Here is a 25,554-nt window from a genome sequence, read left to right as displayed (position 1 = left end):
TCCAAATTCTGTCCCCTGCATTCCGTGCTCTCTGTGATTAGCCCCCCATGCTGTGTTCTGAGTTTCTGTCCCAACCCTGTCGGTGTCTGCTGGACAAGGTGAGCTGTCTTCCTAGGGTCTTCTGTGGGGCCTGCTGGCCACCTTTGCTCCTGGCTGGTGCCTCTCCAGGCCCACCCTCCTAGCTCCTTTCAGCCCTACTGAGATGCCACGTTAGTTCTTGGTGGAGCCTGCCCTCCTCCGCCTGGCTGGAGGTAGTTTCTCCCCGCTCTTTGTTCTGTCTCCATGTCATCTCTCTTACTCCATGCAACATCTGGAGCACAAGCAAGCATGTGTTAGCTGCTTCCCAGGTTGCGGGATTATTTAGGCTAGAGCCAGGTCTTAGTTATTGAAACACACACACACACAAACTCTACTGTGCTTGTCATGATTTCTCACAAATAGTGGGTACTTTGACAGACTCGGTAGAATGCAGGTCTCCATGTGGAAGCTCTGGCTACAATTCTGAGGTTTTGTCGTGGATCAAAGGTCTCCTCTTTGAGTCTGGCTTTGAACAGCAGCACTCGGCTTGGAGGCCCTGTGCGCGCAGCGATACCTGTCCAAGTTAATCAGTACTCTGGAAGTAAGCCTTCCTTCAGAGTCAGCCTCGGGTTTATCGTGGTTTATTGTTTAACTTGCCAATGGACTGGACACGGAGTGGTTGGGAAGAATTTCCCAGGATGGTTTCAGTATGGATCAGATGCCTGTAGCCCTTGAATACTTCATTCATTTTCTGAGGCTGCCATGACAAAGTGTCCACAGACCTTAGAACAATGGAAACTGGTGGTCTCACAGTAAGCCGGAAGGAGCCGGAAGTCCAAAATCAAGGTGCACCCTCTGAAGGCTTTGGGGAAGGGTCTCTTCCAGGCCCCTCTCCCAGCTTCTGGCACTTGCATGGCTACTGGCAGCACGACTCCAGCCTTCGCATGACACTCTGTGTGTGTCTCTATGTCCAAATTTCCCCTTTTTATAAGGACGCCAGTCATATTGGATTAGGGTCCACACGAATAATGTCATCTTTATTAATTACATCTGCAGTGACCTAATTTCCAAACAGGGTCAACTTCTGAGCTTCTGAGCATGCTAGGATTTCAACATGAAATTTGTTGGGGGACACATAACATGTAACAGGTTCTCAGCTTGGGTTCTTCTATAGCGTCTGGGGTGTGTCTGCTGGGTGACTTGGTTGGTCACTGAAGTTTGCAGAGGGGAGAGAGAGAGACACTTAGAGGTGAGGAGAAGGGGGTGACCATCTCCACCTGTACTGTCCCCCTCTAGGCCCTGGGAAGACAACTCTCGGTTCGTCCACCTGGCTTTTAATGCATTGCCAGGAGTTCTGTGATATGGAGGCCTCAGGCTGGTGGCGGGAGTGATGAGCTCGGGCTGAGCAGGCAGCCTGTGTCACCTCTGCTTGGCAGGCTGCAGAGATTGGCAGGCTGCCTCGGAGGGAGCTTTGAAGTCTCAAAGTGAAGGAGCCAGGGTCAGTCACATCTGTGTTTAGCTAATGTTTAAACTTGTAACTCACCTCTTCTGTTTCCCACCTATACTGCTTCTCCCTCTGCAAACTAAGCTCTGATGCTCAGGGGTGGTAAGGCTACTCCTGTATGCTAAGAGAGCATAGGTTGTCTTGTTAGGATGCCATGGTGTAGAGATTTGGGAATTATGCTTTTAAAGTGACAGATTTAGAGAGTAAGATGTTTTTGTTTTTCTTTGGTCACATTGAACTACTACCTGATTTAGGTGTTCACAATGATCAAATAACCCACTGGGTTATTTGAGGCCCAGCTCAGGCCTCAACCAGGTCATACCACCCGTCTAGATGGCAAGGGTCTACTTAGCTGTCAGTTGAGAGTCACATCCATGCCTGACCATGTCCCAGCTGGACAGCCTGTGGGCAACTTACTTTCTTTTTTTTTTTTTTTTTTTTTTTTTGAGATGGAGTTTTGCTCTTGTTGCCCAGGCTGGAGTGCAGTGGCGTGATCTCGGCTCACCGCAACCTCCACCTCCCGAATTCAAGCGTTTCTCCTGCCTCAGCCTCCCGAGTGGCTGGGATTCCAGGCATGCGCCACCATGCCTGGCTAATTTTGTATGTTTAGTAGAGATGGGGTTTCTCCATGTTGGTCAGGCTGGTCTCGAACTCCTGCCCACAGGTGATCTACCTGCCTCGGCCTCCAAAAGTGCTAGGATTACAGGTGTGAGCTACCGTCCCTGGCCGTGGGCAGGTTTCTTAATCTGTGTGAACCAAAAGTTTCCCCTCTGTAAAAAGGGGAAATAATGGCATCTTCTTCCTCGTAGGGCTTGTGTGGGTGACGTGAAACGTGTGCAGTGTTTTACAGGGTCTTGTTTGTCAAGTGCTGATTCAGTGAAACTAGTCCCAGTTGGAGGTTTATATGGCTTGATGACTGTGGTCCACACCTGTGCCTTTTGTTTTCACACCGTGTAACTGACAGAGAAATGGCGATTGTCCAAATAGCTCATCAATTGCATGCTTATTGACAGCTAAACTAGTTAATTTAGACCACTAAATGGATTTCCCAGCCACTTGGAATATTTACTAAGCTTAAGTTCATCAGACAGTTGCCTACATTTATTTATTGATTCTCTAGACCATGGAGATCCACCCTATGTGCTGCTTAATTATAAGCTCTCACACTATTAATCTTTTCTTTCTGTAATGATAAAATGTGTTTAATATAATGAGATTAACACTACTGATCCACTTTTTAAAATATGATCATGATCAAAGTGTCTAATTTTACTTTTTTTTTTCTTGGTGCGGGGGAGAGGTGGAATTTACAACCAGTAAATCTTGATTCCCATGAAAGCCACATTAAACTCTTTCTAACATGATTTTGACATAACAAAGCTCCACTAATGTTGATGAAAGCAATGGATAACTGATGCTTGACCCAAATTCAGAGTATGGGGCCCAGTGGGGTAGGAAATCATAAACTCAGAATAGTAACTCCAATCACAGCTACCCCTCCACCACAAATCAAAAAAGACAGCTCAGAATTTAAAATGTATTTTCATAATGATTACGTTCTTGTAAGTGGAAAACATCCCTTTGAAGCTGATGATATTCTGCTCTCTAGAAATAATTCTTTTATTGAACTTGACTATATAAATATTCATGTTGCTGCATGTGTATATTTCATATTGTTTCATTAGTTACTTTTTAGTCATTGGAATAGTAAAAAATGTTCGCTAGGTACTAAAAATACTGTGGAGTTGAAAATAATTTTCATTCTTGGCCACACAGATTAATTTACTCTTGCCAAAAAAAAAAAAAAAATTACCTTTACAGCCAGGCGGTTGACTAAATGATGAATAAGAAGTCTCTATTTTAAAAGAATTTTGAAAGTTAGTGTCCTGGAGAAATTAGAAATGTTTGTGTTGCAGTCTTGGAATCTGTGTGACTCTAGGCAAGTCCTCAAGCCTCTATTAAATAAAATTTACCCCTCCGTTAATGGAAACAAAAGTAAAACCCCCAACTGTTCCTTCAGTGATCACAGTTTCAAAAGGACTTTGCTATTTCTGCATGTTCACAAGATGGGATCCAGAAGGTTTTGGAAAAAGTAAGAGGAATGTTTTAAGTTAGTTTTTCTAAAACATCCTTAGGTTGTATCTAATAGGATCAACAGTATTGGTTAAAAGTCATTGGTTTCCTCTTTTTGTCTTCTGACAGCTGATTTAGATGATGTTACTCTTAAGTCGTGATGCTGTTTAAGAAAACTAAACAAAATCAACTAAAGTAGCCCACTCGGGGGTAGCTGTGAATTTCTCATCCAATAGTTACAGTTACTGCAAGAGTTTAAGTACCTCTTCATGGAGGTATTTTAAGTTCCCCTTTTCCTGTAAGCTACACAATTAGTCTCGGTTCTCCATCTAGTATACAAATCATGGCTATTCACCACAAAAGATTGGCCTTTTATGTTCAAATATTGAAATCCCGGGAGATTTTGACATGGATTTTGCTTCAGGAAATCTTTTTGGGTCTACTCTTTGGGCCCCTTCTGTCTCTGTTTACATTTTGCTAAACTATAAATGGTTGAACAAATGGTAAAGAATGGAAACTACATTTATCTGATGTTTCCTAAACTTTTTGCCTCACTGAAAGCAGCGGACAAAATGAAAATCCAAGGTGACTAATGCAAATAAAAAGATGGTGACCTCTTTTTGCAAAGATAAGCAAGAAGTAGAGATGTCTCCAGAGATGCCAATGATAGCCTTATTTGCAGAAAAGTTAATAGCTTAAAATAGGATTTAGAAAGCCATAAATTGGGAAAACATGTGACAGAGAAAAGGCATTCAAAGCATCGAGTCTGCTTGGAGATGTCTTGGGATTGTTGGTGTTTCCGCCAGTCGTGTTGCTTCCTCTCTGGAGTTTCTCTGGGTCTTCGCTGTTTTAGATCTGTTTTTTGCCTTAGTACTAAAATTTGTGATTAAATTTTACTGGTGTTATGGACTAAATTGTGTCCCACCCCCAAATTCACGTGTTGAAGCCTTAACTGCTAGTACCATAGAATGTGATTCGATTTGGAGATAGTCTTTAAAGAGGTGGGATGTGGTGGCTCACGCCTGTAATCCCAGCACTTTGGGAGGCCAAGGTGGGCGGATCACCTGAGGTCAGGAGTTTGAGACCAGCCCGGTCAACACGGGGAAACCCTGTCTCTACTAAAAATAGTAGCCGGCGTGGTGGTGCGCGCCTGTAATCCCAGCTACTCAGGAGGCTGAGACTGGAGAATTGCTTGAACCTGGGAGGCAGAGGTTGCAGTGAGCTGAGATTTGCACCACTGCACTCCAGCCTGGGCAACAGAGTGAGACTGTGTCTCAAAAAAAAAAAAAAAAAAGAAAAAAAAAGAAAAAAAAGAAGAGGTAGTTGAGTTAAAGTGAGGTCCTGTGGGTGGGCCTTGATCCAATCTGATTGGTGTCTTTATAAGAAGAGGAAATTTGGACATAGACACATAGGGAAGACTATATGAAGACACAACGAGAAGATAAATGGGGTGATAGGAAATAGATTATTAGTTAATTTCACCTGTTTCTTTTTACTTTTTAAAGCCATCTATAAGCCTAGGAGAGAGGCCCCAGAAGTAACCAATCCTGCTTACACCTTGATCTCAGACTTGTATCTTTTCAAAACTGTGAGACAGTAAGCCACACAGTCTGTGATACTTTGTTGTGACAGCCCTAGCAAATGAACACAGTGGAAGATAGTAATTAAAATGATTGAAAGAGCAAAATGTATTGAAAAAGAAAAAGGAGTCAAGGCCCGCATCTTACGATCTCCATGTCGCTCTTCCCACCCTGTGCACACGTGTGAGCAAACCCGCGCCCACCTCCCACTGAGCTCTCTGTTATCTGCTTATGGATTCCCGGCCCTTCCTGAGAGCCATTATCTGCTGTCAGTGGAAGCAGAGCATTCATTATTCCCAGCCAGTGCAGGGAGGCCAGGAGGATTTATGGAGTCATTGCAGGAACACAAATTCTGCTTTGTACAGACTGACACCATAAACGCACATGAATAAATCAGGGCAGAGCGGAAGAAAGACTTACTTTTCCCTTTCTCATGAACACAGGCATGGGGGCTGGCCCCGATGTTTAGTGTGTGATTTAGGTGGGGAGGAAGGAAGCCTTGTGTTCTCTTGGCATAGAGAAGCCATCTGCAGAGGTTTATTGAGGACCTCCTGTAAATGGGTCACCAGTGGGCCCGAGACTGGGAGGAGCTGTGATAAGGATTCCTGTGTTCAGTTTAGTGTACAACTGTTACTTTGATTTTTTTTTTTTTTTCTTCCTGGAGCTGCTGTGTCTCTCCCTCCCCTGGGTTTTTGCACCCCTGCCCCTGCCATGCACTGACTTGCTTTGATATTTCCCCTTAGCATCATCTGCATCTATTAGCTATATCGTAATTCCACTGTGTTGTCCTTATTGTTGGCTCAGTTTTAGCTACAATTAATGGATGGTCACTATGTGCAAGCACTTTGCATGATTTACCTTGGCCACCATTATTATCCCTGGCTTACTGATGAATAATCGGAGGCTTACTGAGGTTAAGTTTCTTGCCTAGGATTTCCCAGTACTGGGACTCTGACCTCAGCTGGGTTCCCAAAGGCATGATTTAATTCTCATTACAAATGTGGGTGACTGGTAATCTTGTATGCACTTTGCAGATGAGAAAACAGAGCATTTCTTCCTTCCTTCATTCATTCTCCAGATTGTGTGGTTGCTGCTGCTGTTTGTTTAATGGTTTTTGAGAGAGAATCTTGCTCTGTCACACAGGCTGGAAGGCAGTGGAATGATCTCAGCTCATTGCAACCTCTGCCTCCCGGGCTCAGGCTCCTGCCTCAGCCTCCCAAGTAGCTGGGACTACAGATGTGTGCCATCATACGCGGCTAATGTTTGTATTTTTTGTAGAGATTGGGCTTGACCATGTTGCCCAGGCTGGTCTCGAACTCCTGGGCTCAAGCAATCTGTCTACCTCAGCCTCCTAAAGTGCTGGGATTACAGGCGTGAGCCCCTGCACCCGGCCCAGACTTTGTGTTTTGAGTGCTGGGTTTCAGGCGGGCAGTCAGCTGGTCCCTGGGCCCAGAGGGTGAGTGGTTTGCCCAAAGCCAGGCAGCCAGAACTTCCCTGTCCCCTACAGTTGCCTCTTACCACATGTAGCTGTTCAGCACTTGAAATGTGCCTGGTCTGGCCGGGCATGGTGGCTCACGCCTGTAATCCCAGCACTTTGGGAGGCCAACGTGGGTGGATCACCTGAGGTCAGGAGTTCGAGACCCGCCGGGCCAACATGTGAAACTCTGGCCCTACGAAAAATAGAAAAATTAGCCAGGCGTGGTGGCGGGCGCCTGTAATCCCAGCTGAGGCTGAGGCAGGAGAATTTCTTGAACCCGGGAGGTGGAGGTTGTAGTGAGCTGAGATCTCGCCATTGCACTCCAGCCTGGGCAACAAGAATGAAACTCCATCTCAAAAAAAAAAAAAAGAAAAGAAAAAAAGAAATATGCCTTGTCCTAACTGAGATGTGCTGCAATTGTGAAACACACACCAGATCTCAAAACGTCATAGTGTGAAAAAAGAAGAATGCAAAATATCTCCTTAAGAATTTCAAAATATTGGTCAGATGCTGAGATGATAATATTTTAGATAAATAGGTTTATAGGAAATAGAGTGTTAGTTGATTTCACCTGTGTCCTTTTACTTACTGTGGCTACTAGGAAATGCAAAATGACTTATGTGGCTTACAGATCTTGGTTGCACGGCACTGGTCATGTGGCTGAGGCGAGGATGTCTCCTGTGGATTCTCTTGTGCCATTCTGAGGTTGCTCAGAGGTACCGGTTGCTCCCTCTGAACCAAGAGTGACAGTGCCCAGGTGGGGATTGATGGGTTGGACATGTGAGAAGCAGGGAGGCAGCACGGGGCACCTGGAAGATATAAAAAGTAGAGAGGAGTCACAACCATGTGAATATATTTCACACCTCTGACCTGTGCACTTAAAAATGGTGAGGACAGGCCGGGCGTGCTGGCTTACACCTGTTAATCCCAGCACTCTGGGAGGCCGAGGCAGGCGGATCACTTGAGGTCAGGAGTTTGAGACCAGCCTGGCCAACACAGTGAAACCCTGTCTCTACTAAAAATACAAAAATTAGCCAGGCGTGGTGGCGGGCACCTGTAGTCCCAGCTACTAGGGAGGCTGAGGTGGGAGGATCACTTGAACCCGGGAGAGGGAGGTTGCAGTGAGCTGAGATCATGCCATTGCACTCCAGCCTGGGTGACAGAGCGAGTCTCCATCTCAAAAGAAAAAAAAAATGGTGAGGACCGTAACTTTTATTTAGGTGTTTTTACCACAATAATAAAAAAATTTTTTTTTTTTAAATGAACAAAAACTTAAGGAGTCTGTGTCTCGCTATGACTATGGTGTAAAAGCATTTAAAGAATGAAAATTTTATTTGACCATAGGCAATTGGGCTAAACAAGAATTGATAGAATGTAAGCTAGTCAAAATAAACTTTGTTCCAAGAAAAAAAAAAGTGGAGAGGGAGGTGTGGGTGGGAGTCGGGGTGTGCTGGCAGCAGATCACGAAGGACTTTCAATTTCTCATCGAGGAATCTCGACTTTATTTAGATGATGACCGTAACTCTCCTTAGAAAGAAGACTCTGGGGCCTTGTGCGAGAAGGGACTGAAAGCCGGGAGGGTGGAGGAGTGCTGGGGGCCTGTCAGGAGGCTGGCCAGAGCAGGGGGGTGGCCAGGAAGGAACCTTCTGGAGGAGACTTGGCAATCCGTTGTAGGGAGGGACAAGGGGGAAGGGGATGAACCTGTCAGACAACAGGTGGGGAGAAGGCAGGCCTCAGCGAGGAGGAACGATCGTGAATGTGTGACTTCAGAGAGGCAGAGAGGGAGAGTGGGGTGCAGGCTGCCCACCACGTCGGGGTGTCCGCTGGGATTCTCAGCAAGTCCCCTGTCATGGCTGGTGAGGGGTGGTCATGCATAACCAGCCCATTGTTTTTTGGATGCTGTGGATCTGTTTGCTTTTAGGTTATGTAATTTGAGGCTTCCTCTCTGTTGTTGCAGAGTTACACTCTGGGTGATTAAAAATGGGGCAGAGTTGGGAGAGACTGGGAACAGACAGGGCTACTGGGGAATGGGAGTTTCTGAGGATTTAAGACCATTGGGTGTTCAGGGGTTTTTTTTCGCCAATATATTTATCAATTGTGTTTCAGGGCTCAAACAAACATTTTGGGGAATACCAAGATGAATCACACACGATCTCGAAAAGCTTGTAAACTGGGCCCTTTTGACTCTTTTCCAAACCAAAGAGAAATGATGCTGCATTACCTGTTTTAACAATACTCACTTCCCCTGAAGATTCCTGAGTTTTGGTGCACTGCAAGTGGGCAGCGCCCTGGAGGGACTGAGGGTTAATTTTATCCTTGTGGATAATAAATGCATCTTGGACAAAGCAAGAACACATATTTTAACTAAGTTACAGGCTTCTGATAAGAATTCCAGCAATTGCACAAGCCCCACAGTTGTCTGTCCAGCCCAGCCATTCTACCTTGCTATCTCAAAATCCTCCGTTTTGCATTCCTCTCTTGCAAGAACCAGTTTCTAGTTTCTCACCAGCAGGATACGTTTCCAGGGTGATTTGCTTACTGAATTGGAGCCCGGGCGCAGAGGATCCCGGGGAAAGAGGCTTCAGAACGCCCCTGGGTGGACGTGGGAGGGTTTCCCAGACCTGCGTTGGATGCTGACATTGTTTTTTCCTTAGAGTCTTGCTTTTTGCCTTGGCCCAGCACCTGGTTCTGTTAGCATCGCCAAGATCAGTCTTAATGAGCTCTGTTGTTTAAACTGGGGAAGGAAACTTTTTCCCCTCATTTACAAAAAGGCGAATTTTAGCTCAGCCGCAGGAGGGTGGCCAGCGGGCAGCCAGGGGTCAGAGGCAGTTGAGCGCTGCTACATAAATAGCAGCAATTAATGGGCCCCTGTAAAGGACAGGGATGTGTGTGTTTGCTGTCTAGCATTGTTTCTCTGCGAATCGGAGCTACACTGAAATTAATTATAAAGCCAGCAAAGGATATTTTCTGCTTTCTGTTAAATAAGTATCATCCACACAGGAGCACGTTCCACTTGGATGCATTTACACACATCGTTTCTTTGGAAGACGGTGTGAAACCAATTTATTTTCAAAACTCCCCACTGGGTCATGCTAATCACCACAGTTTTCAGCCCTTTTATTCGGGCTTGGGCTGGAGCAGGGAGCCCTCAGGCCCTCGTCATTTCCTTCATTGCTTTGGGGGCTTTCCCTTTGCCAACCCTGCCCAAACCATTTCTTCCATTGCTGTCAACCAGGTTTGAATTTTTATGATGAGATTTACAAAGCGAGCCATTCTGTTATTACTAATAACCATCATAAAGGTTTCATACAGGTTCTGCTTTGGTTTGCTGGGGCCAGTATAGTAAATAACACAGACCTGGGGGGCCTTCAACAACAGACATTGATTTTCTCTGAGTTCTGCAGGCTGGAAGCCTGAGTTCAAGGGATCAGTAGGTTTGGTTTCTCCTGAGGCCTCCTCTCCTTGGCTGACTGAAGGCTGCCTTCCCACTGTGTCTTCACACAGACATCCTCTGTGCTCTCATCCCTGGTGTCTCTCTCTCTGTATCAAGACACCAGTCCTGTTGGATCAGGGCATGACCCTCATGTCCTCATTTAACCTTATTTCCCTTTATAAGGCCCTGTTTCCAAATACAGCCATCTTTCTCTATCTGCAGGGATTGGTTTCAGGATCTCCTTCTTTGTTTTTGAGACAGAGTCTCACTCTGTCACTCAGGTTGGAGTACAGGTTGCTCACCACAACGTCTGCCTTTTGGGTTCAAGTGATTCTCATGCCTTAGCCTCCCGAGTAGCTGGGATTACAGGCATGCGCCACCACACCTGACTAATTTTTGTATTTTTAGTAGAAACAGTGTTTTGCCATGTTGGCCAGGCTGGTCTCGAACCCCCAACCTCAGGTGATCCGCCCACCTCGGCCTCCCAAAGTGCCGGGCAGGATCTCCTTCTGATACCACAATCCAAGGATGCTCGAGTTCCTGATAACAAATAGTGTCGTATTTGCATATATCCTATACCTATCCTCCTGTATATTTTAAATCATCCCCACCTTACTTAGAATACCTAACGCAATGCCTACACATCACTTCATTCACGTGGATTCAACTTAGCACTTGGCATATGGCAAATTCAAGTTTTGCCTATTGGAACTTTGTGAATTATTTTTTCCCCAACATTTCTGATCTGAGGTTGGAACCCATGGAGGGTCAACTATATAGTCACAGTGGGGCTAGAGCTGGAATTTTGGGGGAGGACATGACTTAGCCCATAACAGGTTCTGAAATAGGCACTTGGATGCATTCATTCAAGAAATACTCATTGAGCGCCGCCTGTGTGCGGGGGCTGTTCTGGATGTGGTAAGCATGTCAGTGAGGGACCATACCCTCCCTTCTGGGGCTTCCAGGCATCGGGCAGATTCCATGCTCACTTGTTCTATGGGACTTCAGAGGTGCTAAGTGCTGTGGGACAAATAGCCCCGGGGCACATGGGTTGTGAGCTCCAGGTGATGTGGTTATAAATGGGTGAGTCAGGGAAGCTTCTCTGAGAGCTGACATTTCGGCAGGATCTTAGAGGTCGAGGGAGTGCTATGTGGCCAAGGTCCCTGGGGAGGAACACCCATTTCTGCTGCTGAGGAACAGCAAGGAGGCGGTCAAGCCGAGGGCTGCCTGATGGGAGTGGCACAGGCGTCCTCAGGACACGGTTTCTTTCCTTTGGGAGCCACGGGGAGCCTGGGTGTGTTTTCATGGTCCTCGCTTTTGGGGAGCCTTCCTGTCCCTCTAAATTAGCTGCTCTGGAGAAGGCGACAGCTCAGGCAAGTTTGGGAGAGGGATGGAGTGCCCACCAAGGGGACAGCCCAGAATTAGACATTGGCATGTCAGCAATTTTATGGGGGCACATGGGGGCTGGTGGTGAAGAATGAGGGTCCGTCTGTCATGGATCGCCTGCTGTAATGCTGCACCCGTGAGGTCTCCCCAGCACCCCTTCTCCCCCTGACCTGTCCCCAACTCTTAGTCACACTTTTAGGAAGCGAGAAACCATTTTCTGCGGCAGGAAAGGCTGGACAGCAAGCAGGGACGACAGCCCACTGCCTTGGGCTCAGCACGGATCCTCAATTTCTGTCTCTGTGGGGACTTTCCACAGCGGCTTGGTCTCCTCATGCCTACTTTTTAGCATTGGCATTTGGCGTCAGTTGTACAGCTGCTGTCCACCCCAAAGTGGAATCTGGAAGGCACACCTGGGATCGGGACTGGCCATGGCCGTGCATCCATCCTTCCCCCCCGTCCCTCCCTCCCATCTTCTTTCCAGGTCCATGCTGGCCCTGTTGTTGTCCAGGGCATGCTGATGGAGCTCCTTCCAGGTTCCTGATGTGGTGCTGGACACTGGACACACCAGGTTCAGTCACTTTTGAAATGGCCAAGGGTTTGGTGTCCGGAAGGGGGTTCTGGAAGCGTTCTAGGAAAGGAATGGGCCTGGCCTTGAGAGAAAGGTGAGAAGGAGCCAAAAGGGCTGATCCCAGCAGGGGTCTGGAGGTGGGAGAATTTCGTGTGGTGACTACGGAAACCCTATTGTAGCCTAGTGAGTTATGGGGAAAAATAGGGTTAGGAGATTGTGAGTGCCTCGGTTGGGGGAGGAGAGGGGTAGAGTTGTAATTAGGCTGGTTGGGGAAGTCTCTCTGAGAAGGGGACATTTCTCTTTTTTTTGTTCAAGATAGGGCCTCACTCTGTCTCCCAGGCTGGAGTGCAGTGGTGTGATCACGGCTCACTGCGGCATCAACCTCCCAGGGTCAAGCCCTTTCCCCACGTCAGCCTCTCAGGGAGCTGGGAACACAGGCCTGCACCACCATGCCTGGCTAAGTTTTTGTATTTGTTTGGTAGAGACGGGAAACCCCGTGTGGCCCAGGCTGGTTTGGAACTCCGGGGCTCAAGCCATCTGCCTGGGGGACATTTCTCACGCAGAGGTCTGTGGACTCTGCATCATGATCGCACACTGGCTGAAACTATGTCCACAGATAGCACCCACATTTGATTTAAATGATTTTAATGTTTGAAGGGAAGGCATTGGTCGACCTACATTGTAACTGGGAAATCTGAGGGCTTAAGTGGTGGGACTTCTCAAGGCAGTAGTAGAGATGACCGAGAACTTATACTGACCTCCTGTAGTGCCCTGGTGGGATTTTCCACACATGCATTCATTTATTCATTGATTCCCTCTTTCCCTTGCTCCTGTGAGCCCAGCCCTGTGCTAGGTGCTGGGAGGTCAGACGCCATTCCTGCTTTCGTGGAAAGTACGTGGAGGGTATCACAGCAGCGAAGCGTGTGTGTGATGGGAGTGACAGCTGGGGAGGCCCAGAGTGACCCCAGCCAGTCTGGATGGGGAAGCAAACTGTAACCTGAGGCCAGTGGCGGGTGGGAACTGGGGTTGACCTGACCAAAAGTGTGTGGGAGGGAATTCCAGGCCGGGCTGGGTGGGGGTGGGAGACAGGAGGCAGAGAGATTAGCAGGGAGGCCCAACTCTGCCAGAGGGATGACGGCTGCCGGCTGCCGCAGGGGAGGGAGATTGTCCAAGGTGGAGGTGACAGACTCTTGGTGATGAATGAGGTGTGGGAATAGGGGCGGGATGGCTGGAGGAGGATATGACAGTAGGGCCACCTGTGGATGGTGGTGCTGTAGGCTGAGCTGGGAGCCCCATAGAGGAGTTGGAGCAGGGGGAGGTGACAGGCTCGGAGGCCCACAGAGTATCCAGGTGGAGATGGCCAGAGGCACGTCAGAGCTCAGGAAGAGGTGTGAGCAGGACAGGCATTGGCACTCATGGGCAGATGGACAGACACGAGCGTGCTGGAAGTGGAGGGGTGGACGCCTGCCTCCCCAGCAGAGGAAGGCCTGGGACAGAACCTCAGGGAGGCTACAGGGGGAGAAGCAGGAGGTGTGGGACCTGGGAGGGCAAGGGGACTGTGAGAGGTCAGCAGGGAGGGTGGCCTCTGGGTACCGGGGACCCTGGTGAGGCAGTCAGAGGGAGTGGTGGAAGTGGCAGTCTGGGGCAGGGGCTGTCTGGCTTCCGTGTCTACACACTCCTCTGAACCAAACATGCAGAGCCTACTGACCACCACTTATTGAGGACTCTGATGAATGCTCTCAGAGCCAGGGTTTGCAGCTTCAGAGCCTGCGTGCCCAGCTGCTGTTGCTGTGACGTCTCCAGACTGGGGAAGGCAGGAGGAGGGTGGAAGAGGAACTATAAGACCTGGCCCTAGGCTGGGCGCCATGGCTCACGCTTGTAATCCTAGCACTTTGGGTGGCCGAGGCGGGCGGATCACCTGTGGTTGGGAGTTCAAGACCAGCCTGACCAACATGGAGAAACCCCATCTCTACTAAAAATACAAAATTAGCCGAGTATGGTGGCTCGTGCCTGTAATCCCAGCCACTCGGGAGGCTGAGGCAGGAGAATCGCTTGAACCCAGGAGGCAGAGGTTGCAGTGAGCTGAGATCTTTCCATTGCACTCCAGCCTGGGCAACAAGAGTGAAACTCTGTCTCAAAACAAAACAAAAAAACAAAAAAAAAAACGACCTGGCCCTAGTCCTCAGTAAATGAATGCTAGCGCTTTGTTCTTACATTTTTACTCTTCCGCAGGGAATCCTGTAGAACTGTAGGATGCTCAGATGGTCTATTAGCCTGCTCAGGCTGCCATAACAAAATACCATGGACTAGGTGGCTTGAAACAACAGAAATTCATGTTTCACAGTCCTGGAGTCTGGAAGTCCGAGATCAAGGTGCCAGTGGGGTTGGTTTCTCCCAAGGCTCTCCCCTTGGCTTCTAGATGACTGCCTTCTCTCTGTGTCCTCACATGGCCTTTCTGTGCAGGCTCAGAGATAGAGTTCTGGTGTCTCTTCCCCTTCTAATAAGGACATCGGTCCTATTGGATTAGAGCCCACTCTAATGACCCCATTTAATGTTAATAACCTCTTTAAAGTCTCTCTCTCTTCAGTCACGTTGGGGGTTAGTGCTTCAACATACACAATTCAGTCTATTGCAGATGGCAATCTTGAACCATTACAAAGAATCTGAATTATCCTCCCCGCCTCCACAAGTGTACCTAAAGATCCACGACTCTTTTATAGTACAGGTTAATTATCCCTTCTCTGCTTGGGACCAGAAGTGTTTTAGATTAGGGATTTTTTTTTTTTTTTTGATGTTTGCTTTGTACCCAGTGGAGCACCCTTAATTCCAAATACTCCAGTGGGCATTTTCTGTAGGTGTCATGTTGATGCTTAACAAGTTTCAGATTCTGGAACATGTTGGATTTTGGGTCTTCAGGTTAGAGATTAGAGATGTTCAACCTGCACACACTTATACCTAGAACACTGGCAGGTATATTTTAGTACTTAATAAATGTTTATTGAAGAAGGAAAGATTCATTTGAGTTTAGCATACAGTATTCATTAAGAAACCAAAGTGTTTTGGGAAGAAAGCTTTTTGGGGGATAATTTCCATGTGAAAAGAAAACTCAGTTGATCAGGGCTTCCCATTCCCTGTGCATTTTGATTATTTAAAACATGGTGTAAAAGTGCTTTGATTAAGGAAAGGCTATGAACTTTCTAAAACATAGCACATTGTATAATGTGTAAAACACGTGTGTATATTTCTGCGATATTAAAGAGGAGTCTCTTTGATCAGTATTTTTTTTTCTTCCTCTCAGTCGTACCGAAGATCCATTTTACATCTGACTTCTCATTTTGGAGATTGGATACATCAATACTTGATGTGTTTCAGAGTAATGAATTTTAAAGGCAGTGAAGGGTGATACAGGAGGAAGGGATGAATTTAAAATCCTGTTAACTCTGATCCTATGTAGACAGTCTCAGCTAAGTCAATATTTAAAGAAGATGAGAGACTCGCCTGATAGGAAGTCACTGGGTTGGGATTTAAAAGCAACTCTATTCCAGAGAGTTCAAAACACTGAGATACAGTTCAGCCTTCTTTTTTAATATGCTGAAGCCACCGGTCAAGGAAATGCACGTTTTTTTTTCCTTAGCTGAACTGAGCTTGAATGCTTTTTTACCCTCTCTACGGGTTGATTCATTGAAAGTAAATTGGTAGTGATAATAACAGCGTCAATTTAAGGAGCACTTCGTATGTGCCACACACTGTACTAAGTGCTTTCTTTATGTCCATTATCTTAGAGACCTATTGGTTGATGGAAGTGTGTGTCATTACTGAGTACATTACTGGGCCTGGGTCATTTTGTGCATCCCTTATTATAAGTAAAATTCGACATTGGTTTTTTTTCTCCTAATACCTAACAAAGGCCGTCAAGCATTAATTCCTTGATGGTTAGCAAATGACCCCTCTTCTGATGGGTTGGGATCCACACACATGGCCTCTTCCTCCTGTCCTGTGTTGAGGAGGGCAGTGCTTCCCCTTTCGTGCAGGGCCAACTCTTCCTCCTCTTCCTCTCCTTCCTTAAGGTTTCCTCTCTCTTTCTTTTGTTTTCTCGCTCTTTTTTTTTTTTTTTTTGAGATGGAGTCTCGCTCTGTCACCCAGGCTGGAGTGCAATGGAGCTTTCTTGGCTCACTGCAGGCTGTGCCTCCCAGGTTCAAGTGATTCTCCTGCCTCAGCCTCCCAAGTAGCTGGGACTACAGGTGTGCATCACCATGCCCAGCTAATTTTTGTATTTTCAGTAGAGATGGGGTTTCACCAGGAGTTTGGCCAGGCTGGTCTCGAACTCCTAACTTCAAGTGATCCGCCTGCCTCAGCCTCCCAAAGTGCTGAGGTGACGGGTGTGAGCTACCACACCTGGGTGGGTTTCCTCTCTTTCTGTCTCTCCTGAATCTTGTATTTTTTTATCTCTGTAGCTGCTGCTAGTGAATTTTTGGCCTTGAGGGATTTCCATTGCTTTCTTATGAGCTTAGCTATTTATTTAAAAGTGGTTTGCTGATTTTATCCATCATCATCAATTGGTGGTGTTTGTCAGGGAAGGAGGAGGGTGGAGTTACCATGTTGTGAGAAATGCTTTCTGTTTTTCCTTTTTCTGAGACAGGGTCTCACTCTGTCGCCTAGGCTTGAGTGCAGTGGTGAGATCATAGCTCACTGCAGCCTGGAACTCCCGGACTCAAGCGATCCACACACCTCAGCCTCCTGAGCAGCTGGGACTACAGGCATGAGCCACCACGCCGGGTTAATTTTTGTGAGATGAGGTTTCGCCATGTTGCACAAGCTGCTATTTCTTAATTAATAAAAGAAGTTGATGAATAATCTCTTTCAACTGTCATATATTGGAACTGTGCTATTCTCTTTCTACTAATTTTCCACCACTGCAGGACTTTGCTACTGATCTTGGAAATATGGGAGAAATCTTTGGAAAACTGATTCCTTTGTAAAATTTTGAAAAGCCTTGCAACTTGGATCTGTTGATCAGCCTTGGTTTTAGTGATCTTTGACAGAAATTTGTTTTTCTTGTGCTCGTGATGACATCCAGGCTTAGATACCCTCCTGAAACTCCTATTCCCAAACACACGCACGCACGCACGCACAGAGGCACGCACGCATGCACGCACGCACGCACACACACACCCTGGACTGAATTGGGAGTTCTCCGGTGGCATTGGCTGGGGGCCTCATTCTTAAGTGAATTGGTGAACCTGCAGCGTTGGTAAGAGCCATTGATTGGTGTGGTGCTATCACTCCTGTTGCCTGGAACATGCTAAACCTGCTTATTTTACTGCCATTTGATAGCGGAGATTTAATTTCACTCTGTAAAACTCTCCCGACTCAAGCAGTTTATTTTGCAGCTAGAGATCCATCATTGCGTTGGGCTTTACCCAGAGTCAGTGTTAGCTTTGTTTTGCCTGCAAACCTCTGATTACTGTCAAATTGAATTAGATGTCTCCCTTTGCTGATCACTGATTGACTTTTCCTTAATTTCCCATTCATTTTTTCCCCATTTCAGTTGTTATAGATGAAGTCGATTAAATGGTTTTGTGTAATCAAGAACAGCGTTCCATTTCAGTATGATCAACACGGAGCTTGTAAGTCAGGGGGTGGATGTAAACAAGCTGGTAATGAGCCGGCATTTGAAAATCGAGAGGAAGCTTAATAGGAAACCTTCTCCCAGGTGAGGTAGCTTAAGGGCTCAGGGTTTTCAGGGAGGGACCGTTGACTGGTAGAACTCGGGAATCAAGGTGTCAGATGAGGGTAGGGCACACACCGGGGATGTTAGTTTCCTGCTGCTGCTGTAACAAATGACCACAGACTTGGTGGCTTAAAACAACAGAAAGTGATTCCCTCACAGTCTGGAGGCTGGAAGTTCAAAATCAGTCTCATTGGAGATCAAGGTGTCAGTAAGGCCATTCTTCCTTCAGAGACCCAAGGGGAGACTTGGACTTGGCTTGTCCCAGCCCCTGGTGGCTGCTGGCATCTCCTGGGCTTGTGGCCACGTTATTCTCTGTCTCCATCTTCACTTTGCTTTCTTCTCTGCTTGTGTGTCTATCTGATCCTCTCCCTCTTTTAAAGACACTTTTGATGGCATTTAGGACTCACCCAGTTAATCCAGGACAGCCTCCCCATCTCAAGACCATTAACTTCATCATGTCTGCGGAGTCCCATCCCCCTAAAGATGACATTTTCAGGTTCCAGGGATTAGGATATGGGCCTATCTTTGGGAGGCCATTGTTCGACTTACCACACTGGGCCTGCTTCACAGAAGACTTTGGTACAACGGCCCAAGGCCTGGGCTGGACGGAGTGGTATGAGGACGAGGGGCTGGACGGAGTGGTAAGAGGACGAGGGGCTGGACTGAGTGGTATGAGGACGAGGGGCTGGATGGAGGGGGATGAGGACGAGGGAGGGGCTGGACTGAGTGGTATGAGGACGAGGGGCTGGACTGAGGGGGATGAGGACGAGGGGCTGGACTGAGGGGGATGAGGACGAGGGGCTGGACTGAGGGGGATGGGGACGAGGGGCTGGACTGAGGGGGATGGGGACGAGGGGCTGGACTGAGGGGGATGGGGACGAGGGGCTGGACTGAGGGGGATGAGGACGAGGCGCTGGACTGAGGGGGATGAGGACGAGGGGCTGGATGGGGTTTTCAGGGGGCATTTCCCCAGCACCATAGATCGTCTCATTGCCTTGTCCTTTCACCTTCAGGAAAGGGAGGAGGGTGGGCTAGAGAAAGAGCAAGAAGTGAGAGAGTGGGGAGAAGTGCTTGGAAATACTGCATTTGTGCAGAAGTTGGAAGGTATGGGAAGAACTGCCTAAAGAAAAGCCTAGCGTGCACCCCTAAGCCTGGCTGTATGGCTATGATAATGAGGCCCAGACTCATGGAAAGAGCCACCTGGACTGTTCTTTCTGTTCAGAGGGGTCTGCAGTGTCTACACTTGCTAACCAATTATGGAGCTTCATAGGGTCTCACCTTGACATAGCTCGTGGAGGTGTAAAACCCTGGTTCAGCCCTGGGAGTGGAGCCTGAGAGTAAGTTTGTGAAGACTCTGCTCTCTGTGGGTCTCATGGACGTGGGGGAGCAGAGGGGACGGTGCAGTCAACGAGGAATTGTCAGAGTCTCCTGGACTACATCAAAGGGCTAGAGTGAGGAGGAGAGAGAGGCTGCTGATGAACGCTGGGGTCATTCCCCACTGCCAAGAGGGTCTCTCCATGCCTGGAAATGCATCCCAAAGGGCAGCATCAGATAGATTCCTTTCTTATGTTTTCAGGGAAGCTATTCGTTTCTTGTGGCTGCTTTAATGAATTACCACTCTGGTGGCCTAAAGTAACAAATTGATTCTCTGACAGTTCTGGAGGCCAGAAATCTTAAAACAGTATTGGCAGAGCCACGCCCCCTCCAGAGACTCTAGGGGAGGATCCTTCTCTGCCTCTTCCGTCTTCCAGTGGCAGCCAACATTCCTTGGCTTGTGGCCCCTTCACCCCAGTGTCTGCCTCCTTCCTCCTGTGACTGCCCCCTCTGCTTATTTGTGTGAAAGCTCCTTCTTTCTCTATTTTATAAGGACACTTATGAGGACCTTTAGGGCCTACCCAGGTAATCTAGGTTAATCTCATCTCAGAATTCTTCACTTAATCACTTCTGCAAAGACCCTTTTTCCAAATAAAGTCACATGATCCAGAGATTAGGCCATTATTCAACCTGGTACAGGCAATTAAAGAGCTCAATAAGGTATCTTAACAATAATCGTATACTCTGTTAAAAAGGCAGATTGTATTACTGCTGGGCTTTTAGACTTGTTTGTTCACAGTACTTTTAAGAACGTCATTGCCAGAGGGTGTAATTTTTAAAATACTGCAACACAGAGTCGAGCAAAGACAATGCCTAATTGTACTTTTCAGCATTCCTTTTTCTCCACCTCCCCAAGAGGACGGATATGAAATATGTGTGTGTCTATGTGTTTTTGGAGGGTAACAGTTTACAAAGCTGTTTAGCATCCCTTGAACTACCTGGGGCCAGGCACAGCCAGCGTGTACCTTTACCTCCTGGGGACTGAGAGCATCGGCCTGGTTGACTCGGGGTAGTGCAGGCCCCATGCTGTGAGGTGTGGATGGCAGGGGCTCTTCTAGCCTCTCTGGTCCCCTTGGGGGCTGATTGACTCTTTGTTACTCCCATCTTTGGATTAAGGGCCTGAACCTCCCTATTAAAATGAGACTCTGGGCTGGACGTGGTGGCTCATGCTTATAATCCCAGTACTTTGGGAGGCTGAGGTGGGCGGATCACTTGAGGCCAGGAGTTCGAGACCAGCCTGGCCAACATGGCCAAACCCTGTCTCTACTAAAAATACAAAAATCAGCTGAGTGTGGTGGCGGGCGCCTGTAATCCCAGTTACTCAGGAGGCTGAGGCAGGAGAATTGCTTGAACCTGGGAGACAGAGGTTGCAGGGAACCAAGATTGTGCCACTGCACTCCAGCCTGGGTCACAGAGCGAGACTCTATCTCAAAAAAAAAAAAAAAAAAAAAGGCATTGCTGTATAGAGGAGATAATAGATTATGCTGTTTACATCCGTCTTTGTTTGGTGATTCCATTGGTTAGTCACTATTAGTCACTTGCTGTTTATAAAGTGCTGTGTGTGGTAAAGGGGGAGTGGTCCCTGCATTAAGCCATGACTGCCTTACATCTTACCACAGATGCGGATGTGTAAGGACGTAGGGAAGGAAGGTGCCGGGGAATCTCTGGAAGGGCGGTTAGCCTCTGGAGGACCTGGGGTTGGGGGCTTGAGTGGGGAAAGGGGGGTGGCTGGAGTACCTGGAGAGTGACGGAATGCAGGTCCCAGGGAGTGGCGAGACATGCCAGGAGGGAGATCTGGGAGGAGTTGGGGCTGCGTGGTGGTGGGGCTGATGGAGAAGATGCTTGGGTGCTCCCATAGGCAGCAGTGAGACCTCAAGAGCTTCTGCAAGAAATCGAGAGTTCCAGACCCACTGATTTGGAGGCAGAGTGTAGAGTGAATTCAAGAGGCCGGGAGGAGCCTCAGGAAGAGGTGACATCCATGCCTTAGTCCACGCTGGGGGCGGCCAGACTTTTATTGATTCATTCACTATTTTGTTTAATTTAAAGTTTGCCTTTAGTTTGGACTTTTTCCCTTTTTTGTTTTCTTTTTGTTTTTTAAGGTTTTCTTCAGCGTTATTGAGGTTGAAGGCAGATAACCACGTGTGCGTCCAGTGTGCAGGGTGGGGCTTCAGTGAATGAACACGTTGTGAAATGGTTACCATGGTCAAGCTCATGGACATGTCCATTACCCCACAGGGTTATCATTTGTGTGTGTGTGTTGAGTTAGCAGTTTTCTTTCTTTCTTTTTTTGAGATGGAGTTTTGTTCTTATTGTCCAGGCTGGAGTGTAATGGCGTGATCTCAGCTCACTGCAACCTCTACCTCCTGGGTTCAAGCGATTCTCCTGCCTCAGCCTCCTGAGTAGCTGGGATTACAGGTGTCCATCACCATGCCCAGCTAATTTTTGTATTTTTAGTAGAGACAGGTTTTCACCATGTTGGCCAGGCTGGTCTTGAATTCCTGACCTCAAATTATTCACCCACCTTGGCCTCCCAAAGTCCTGGGATTACAGGCGTGAGCCACCGCGCCCGGCCTCTTAGCAGTTTTCAAGTGTGCAATACATTGTTGTTAAACCTGGTCACCACACTGTACATTAGATCTCTGACTTCTGTTTTTTTCTTTATCGTGAACTATGTCCCTAAAATAATATTTGAGCCCCGCACTGAAAACATGTATTCATCTGTATTTATTTACTTATTATTTATTTCTATACTTGTACCTCTGTGCATGGCATATTGCATATAATGCATATTGAGTGCATTGTGAAACAGGTACAAAATGTAATTACAAAAAAGAGAAATAACAAGAAATGGAAGGTCCACTGTCTTCATCCTGCGCCTGGAGGCTCCACAGCTGTGTACGAAGGTGTTCCTGTGGTGCTCGAGTCTCAGTTCATGACGGGCGTCTGGGCGCTGGCAGCAGTGGTTGGAATGAACCAGATGGGTGGTGTAGGGGAACAGAGAGGAAGGGCAGGTGGCGAGGCAGCTGGCAGAAGACATTGACATCATGTGTTGATGTCAGTGGCTGATCACATTAGAGAGGGGAGTGAAGACCAAAGAAAGAACAGGGCAGCCGGGCGTGGTGACTCACGCCTTTGACACCAGTGCTTTGGGAGGTGGATGGGGAGAATCACTGGAGGCCAGGAGTTCAAGACCAGCCTGGGCAACATGGGGAGATCTGTCTCTACAAAAAGAAAAAAATGAGCCAGCCGTGTTGGTGTGTGCTTATAGTCCCAGCTCCTGGGAGGCTGAGGTGGGAGGATCACTTAAGCCCAGGAGTTTGAGGCTTCTGTGAGCCACGATTGCACCATGTACTCCAGTCTGGGCAACAGAGAGACTCTGTCAAGAAAGAAAGAAAGAGAAAGAGAGAGAGAGAGAATAAGAAAGGAAGGAAGGAAGGAAAGAGGAAGGGGAGGGAGGGGAGGGAGAGAGGAAGGAAGGAGGGAGGGAGGGAAGAAAGGAAGGAAGGAAGGAAAGAGGAAGGGGAGGGAGGGGAGGGAGAGAGGAAGGAGGGAGGGAGGGAAGAAAGGAAGGAAGGAAGGAAAGAGGAAGGGGAGGGAGGGGAGGGAGAGAGGAAGGAAGGAGGGAGGGAGGGAAGAAAGGAAGGAAGGAAGGAGGGAAGGAAAAGGGTGAATACAATGGAGAGGTGACTTCCCCTAAAGGAAAGAGAACTGGGGACAGATGCGGATTTGGGTGGAAAAGACAATCTTCCCTTCCCTCTGTCCCTCCATCCTTCCTTCTGTTCTTCCCTCCCTCCCACCCTACGTCTTATGACAAGTTGGTTGTGGGGGAAATGATGCAGGAGGAGCTTCCTGGGGGTCATAAAAATGTGCTCCTGAATAACTACAAAGGTTGGGTGCTGACAGTGTGGGCTCCCTGTGAGTTTCCCGGGGAGGTAATTCATCAAAGGAAGGAGGCTTGAGGGCCTGTGCAGGGCGGAGAGAGGGTGGAGCAAGGCGCTAGGGGTGCTGCATCTTTGGGCGGTGTCCCCCAGCCATGCCCCAGAACTAAGATTGGGGGCTGATTTAGCTGTTTCTGAAGTGATTGGGGGTCCTCAGACCTGGAGGGAGATGACGGTGAGTCCTGAGGGGGAGTGAGACGAGCCCTTTGCTGGAAGAGAAATTGTTATTTCATCTTCCCATCCTGCAGAAAAATAAATTTGACATTAATCCTGCACTATGCCTTCCAGACAGCCATTCAGGTTTTCTTAGGTAAATTCCATTGTCTTCCTTAATCATTGGATTTTTCCTAATGTTATACCTACATATGTGTGTGTGTATATATATGTATGGTATATGCATAAATATAAATGTGTATTATATATTTTCTGTTGATGCTGTTTTAGATAAGTGTTTCTCCTCTGCAGAGAAATAGCTAGCATTTTTCTTGGGTTCCTGTGCATAGCCAAGGAATCGCTATTGTCTGTAATGTCTGTAAGAACAGGCATGTTCTTGTTTTCTCCTTAGGTGGCCATAAAAGTCATCGATAAGAAGAGAGCCAAAAAGGACACCTATGTCACCAAAAACCTGCGGCGAGAGGGTCAGATCCAGCAGATGATCCGTCACCCCAATATCACTCAGCTCCTTGATATTTTAGAGACGGAAAACAGCTACTACCTGGTCATGGAGCTGTGCCCTGGGGGCAACCTGATGCACAAGATCTATGAGAAGAAGCGGCTGGAGGAGTCTGAAGCCCGCAGATACATCCGACAGCTCATCTCCGCTGTAGAGCACCTGCACCGGGCTGGGGTTGTCCACAGGTAAGGGCCAGGCCACGCTGGTGATCACTGACTGTGAGGTCCATAGATGGCACTGGGCTTTGGCACCCTCTCAGCCTCTGAGAAAGGCTGAGCAATTGCAGCCTGTTTTACAATTTTTCTATATTTTTATTTTATTTTATTTGTTAATTTTTTTGAGATGGAGTTTTGTTCTTGTTGCTCAGGCTGGAGTGCAATGGCGCAGTCACGGCTCACTGCAACCTCCGCCTTGTGGGTTCAAGCAGTTCTCCTGCCTCAGCCTCCCGAGTACCTGGGATTACAGGCACCTGCCACCACACCTGGTTAATTTTTTTGTGGTTTTAGTAGAGACAGGGTTTCACCATGTTGGCCAGGCTGGGAATTTTTCTGTATTTTTATTCCATGGAATTGTTTTGTGAATTGGGTTCATGCCAGTGTGAGGGTTAAAAGAGTAGAATCTGAAGCCAGAGTGACTGGGCTTGCAACCTGGCTCTGCCGTGTAATAGTTATGTGACCTTGGGCAAGTTACTTAACCTCTCTGAGCCTCGGTCTTTTAATCTATAAAATGGGAATAATAATAACACTTCTCTCTCAGTTGGAGTAAGGGTCAATGAGTTAATAATACATGGGAAGAGCTTGGGACAGCATTTGGTACCTAGTAGGCATCAGGTGTTAGCTGCTTTTCTTCTTGTTTGCATAGTCCTGAGACCAGTTGTTTAGGTGCCTAAAAGAGCCAGTGTTAAGATGGCATGAGATTAGTGCAAGGTATGATGGTGCTTTCATTGTGTTTGCTTTACATATGGTAGCCACTCAATAGCTGTTTTATTCAATGAAATTGAATCACCATTCGAATTTTGAACTTGCCCTTGAAATCAAGGAGTGTTTTCCACAAACCAAACCAGTCTTGCAAATAATTTTATGAAAATCAAGCTTGTTTTTAATAGCTTGTTGCTTCCTAGGAAGGGGCTCTACAAAGAAAGTGAATGGAAGCAGCATTCTTAGCAATGTTGCCATTGGTGGTGGTGGGTGCCTGCTTTTAGTACGGTATGAAAATAAGATCAAACGAATTTAAAGAAATAAAAGCTCCCTCTTTTCCTCCAAGGGGGTGTTGGCTTCACCAACAAATGCATGGTTTTTCCTTTGTGAAATTATGATCAATAATTACTCTGGGTTATTGAGAACAACCAGAAATCTTTTTTTTTTTTTGAGACCGGGTCTCACTTTGTCGCCTAGGCTGGAGTGCAATGGCGCAATCTTGGCTCACTGCAACCGCCGCTTCCCAGGTTCAAGACATTCTCCTGCCTCAGCCTCCCAGGTAGCTGGGATTATTACAAGCGCCCACCACCATGCCTGGCCAGTTTTTGTATTTTGAATACAGACAGAGTTTCGCTATGTTGGTCAGGCTGGTCTTGAACTCCTGACCTCAGGTGATCCACCCGCCTTGGCCTCCCAAAGTGCTGGGATTACTGGTGTGAGCCACCACGCCCTAGAAATCTTTTTTTTTTTTTTTTTTTTTGGAGACGGAGTTTCACTGTTGTTGCCCAGGCTGGAGTGCAATGGTGAGATCTTGGCTCACCGCAACCTCCGCCTCCCAGGTTCAAGTGATTCTCCTGCATCACCCTCCCTAGTAGCTGGGAT

The 25,554-nt window shown here is 47.5% G+C and overlaps 1 protein-coding gene across 2 annotated transcripts in view; it reads left to right on the top strand.

Annotated features, from left to right (window-relative positions):
• HUNK (hormonally up-regulated Neu-associated kinase) overlaps nucleotides 1–25,554 on the top strand; it is a 127,347-nt gene that overhangs the window by 25,859 nt on the left and 75,934 nt on the right. For both annotated transcript variants that reach the window (XM_065541420.2, XM_045389239.3), the window contains exon 2: nucleotides 23,648–23,940. In XM_065541420.2, coding sequence (XP_065397492.1) covers nucleotides 23,648–23,940 — 293 coding nt within the window. The remainder of the gene's footprint in view (nucleotides 1–23,647; nucleotides 23,941–25,554) is intronic.

The sequence above is a fragment of the Macaca fascicularis genome, chromosome 3 (genome assembly GCF_037993035.2).
Source record: "Macaca fascicularis isolate 582-1 chromosome 3, T2T-MFA8v1.1".
NCBI lineage: Eukaryota > Metazoa > Chordata > Mammalia > Primates > Cercopithecidae > Macaca > Macaca fascicularis.
Note: the sequence above shows the minus strand (reverse complement) of the source record. Positions and strands in the feature narration are given on the sequence as shown.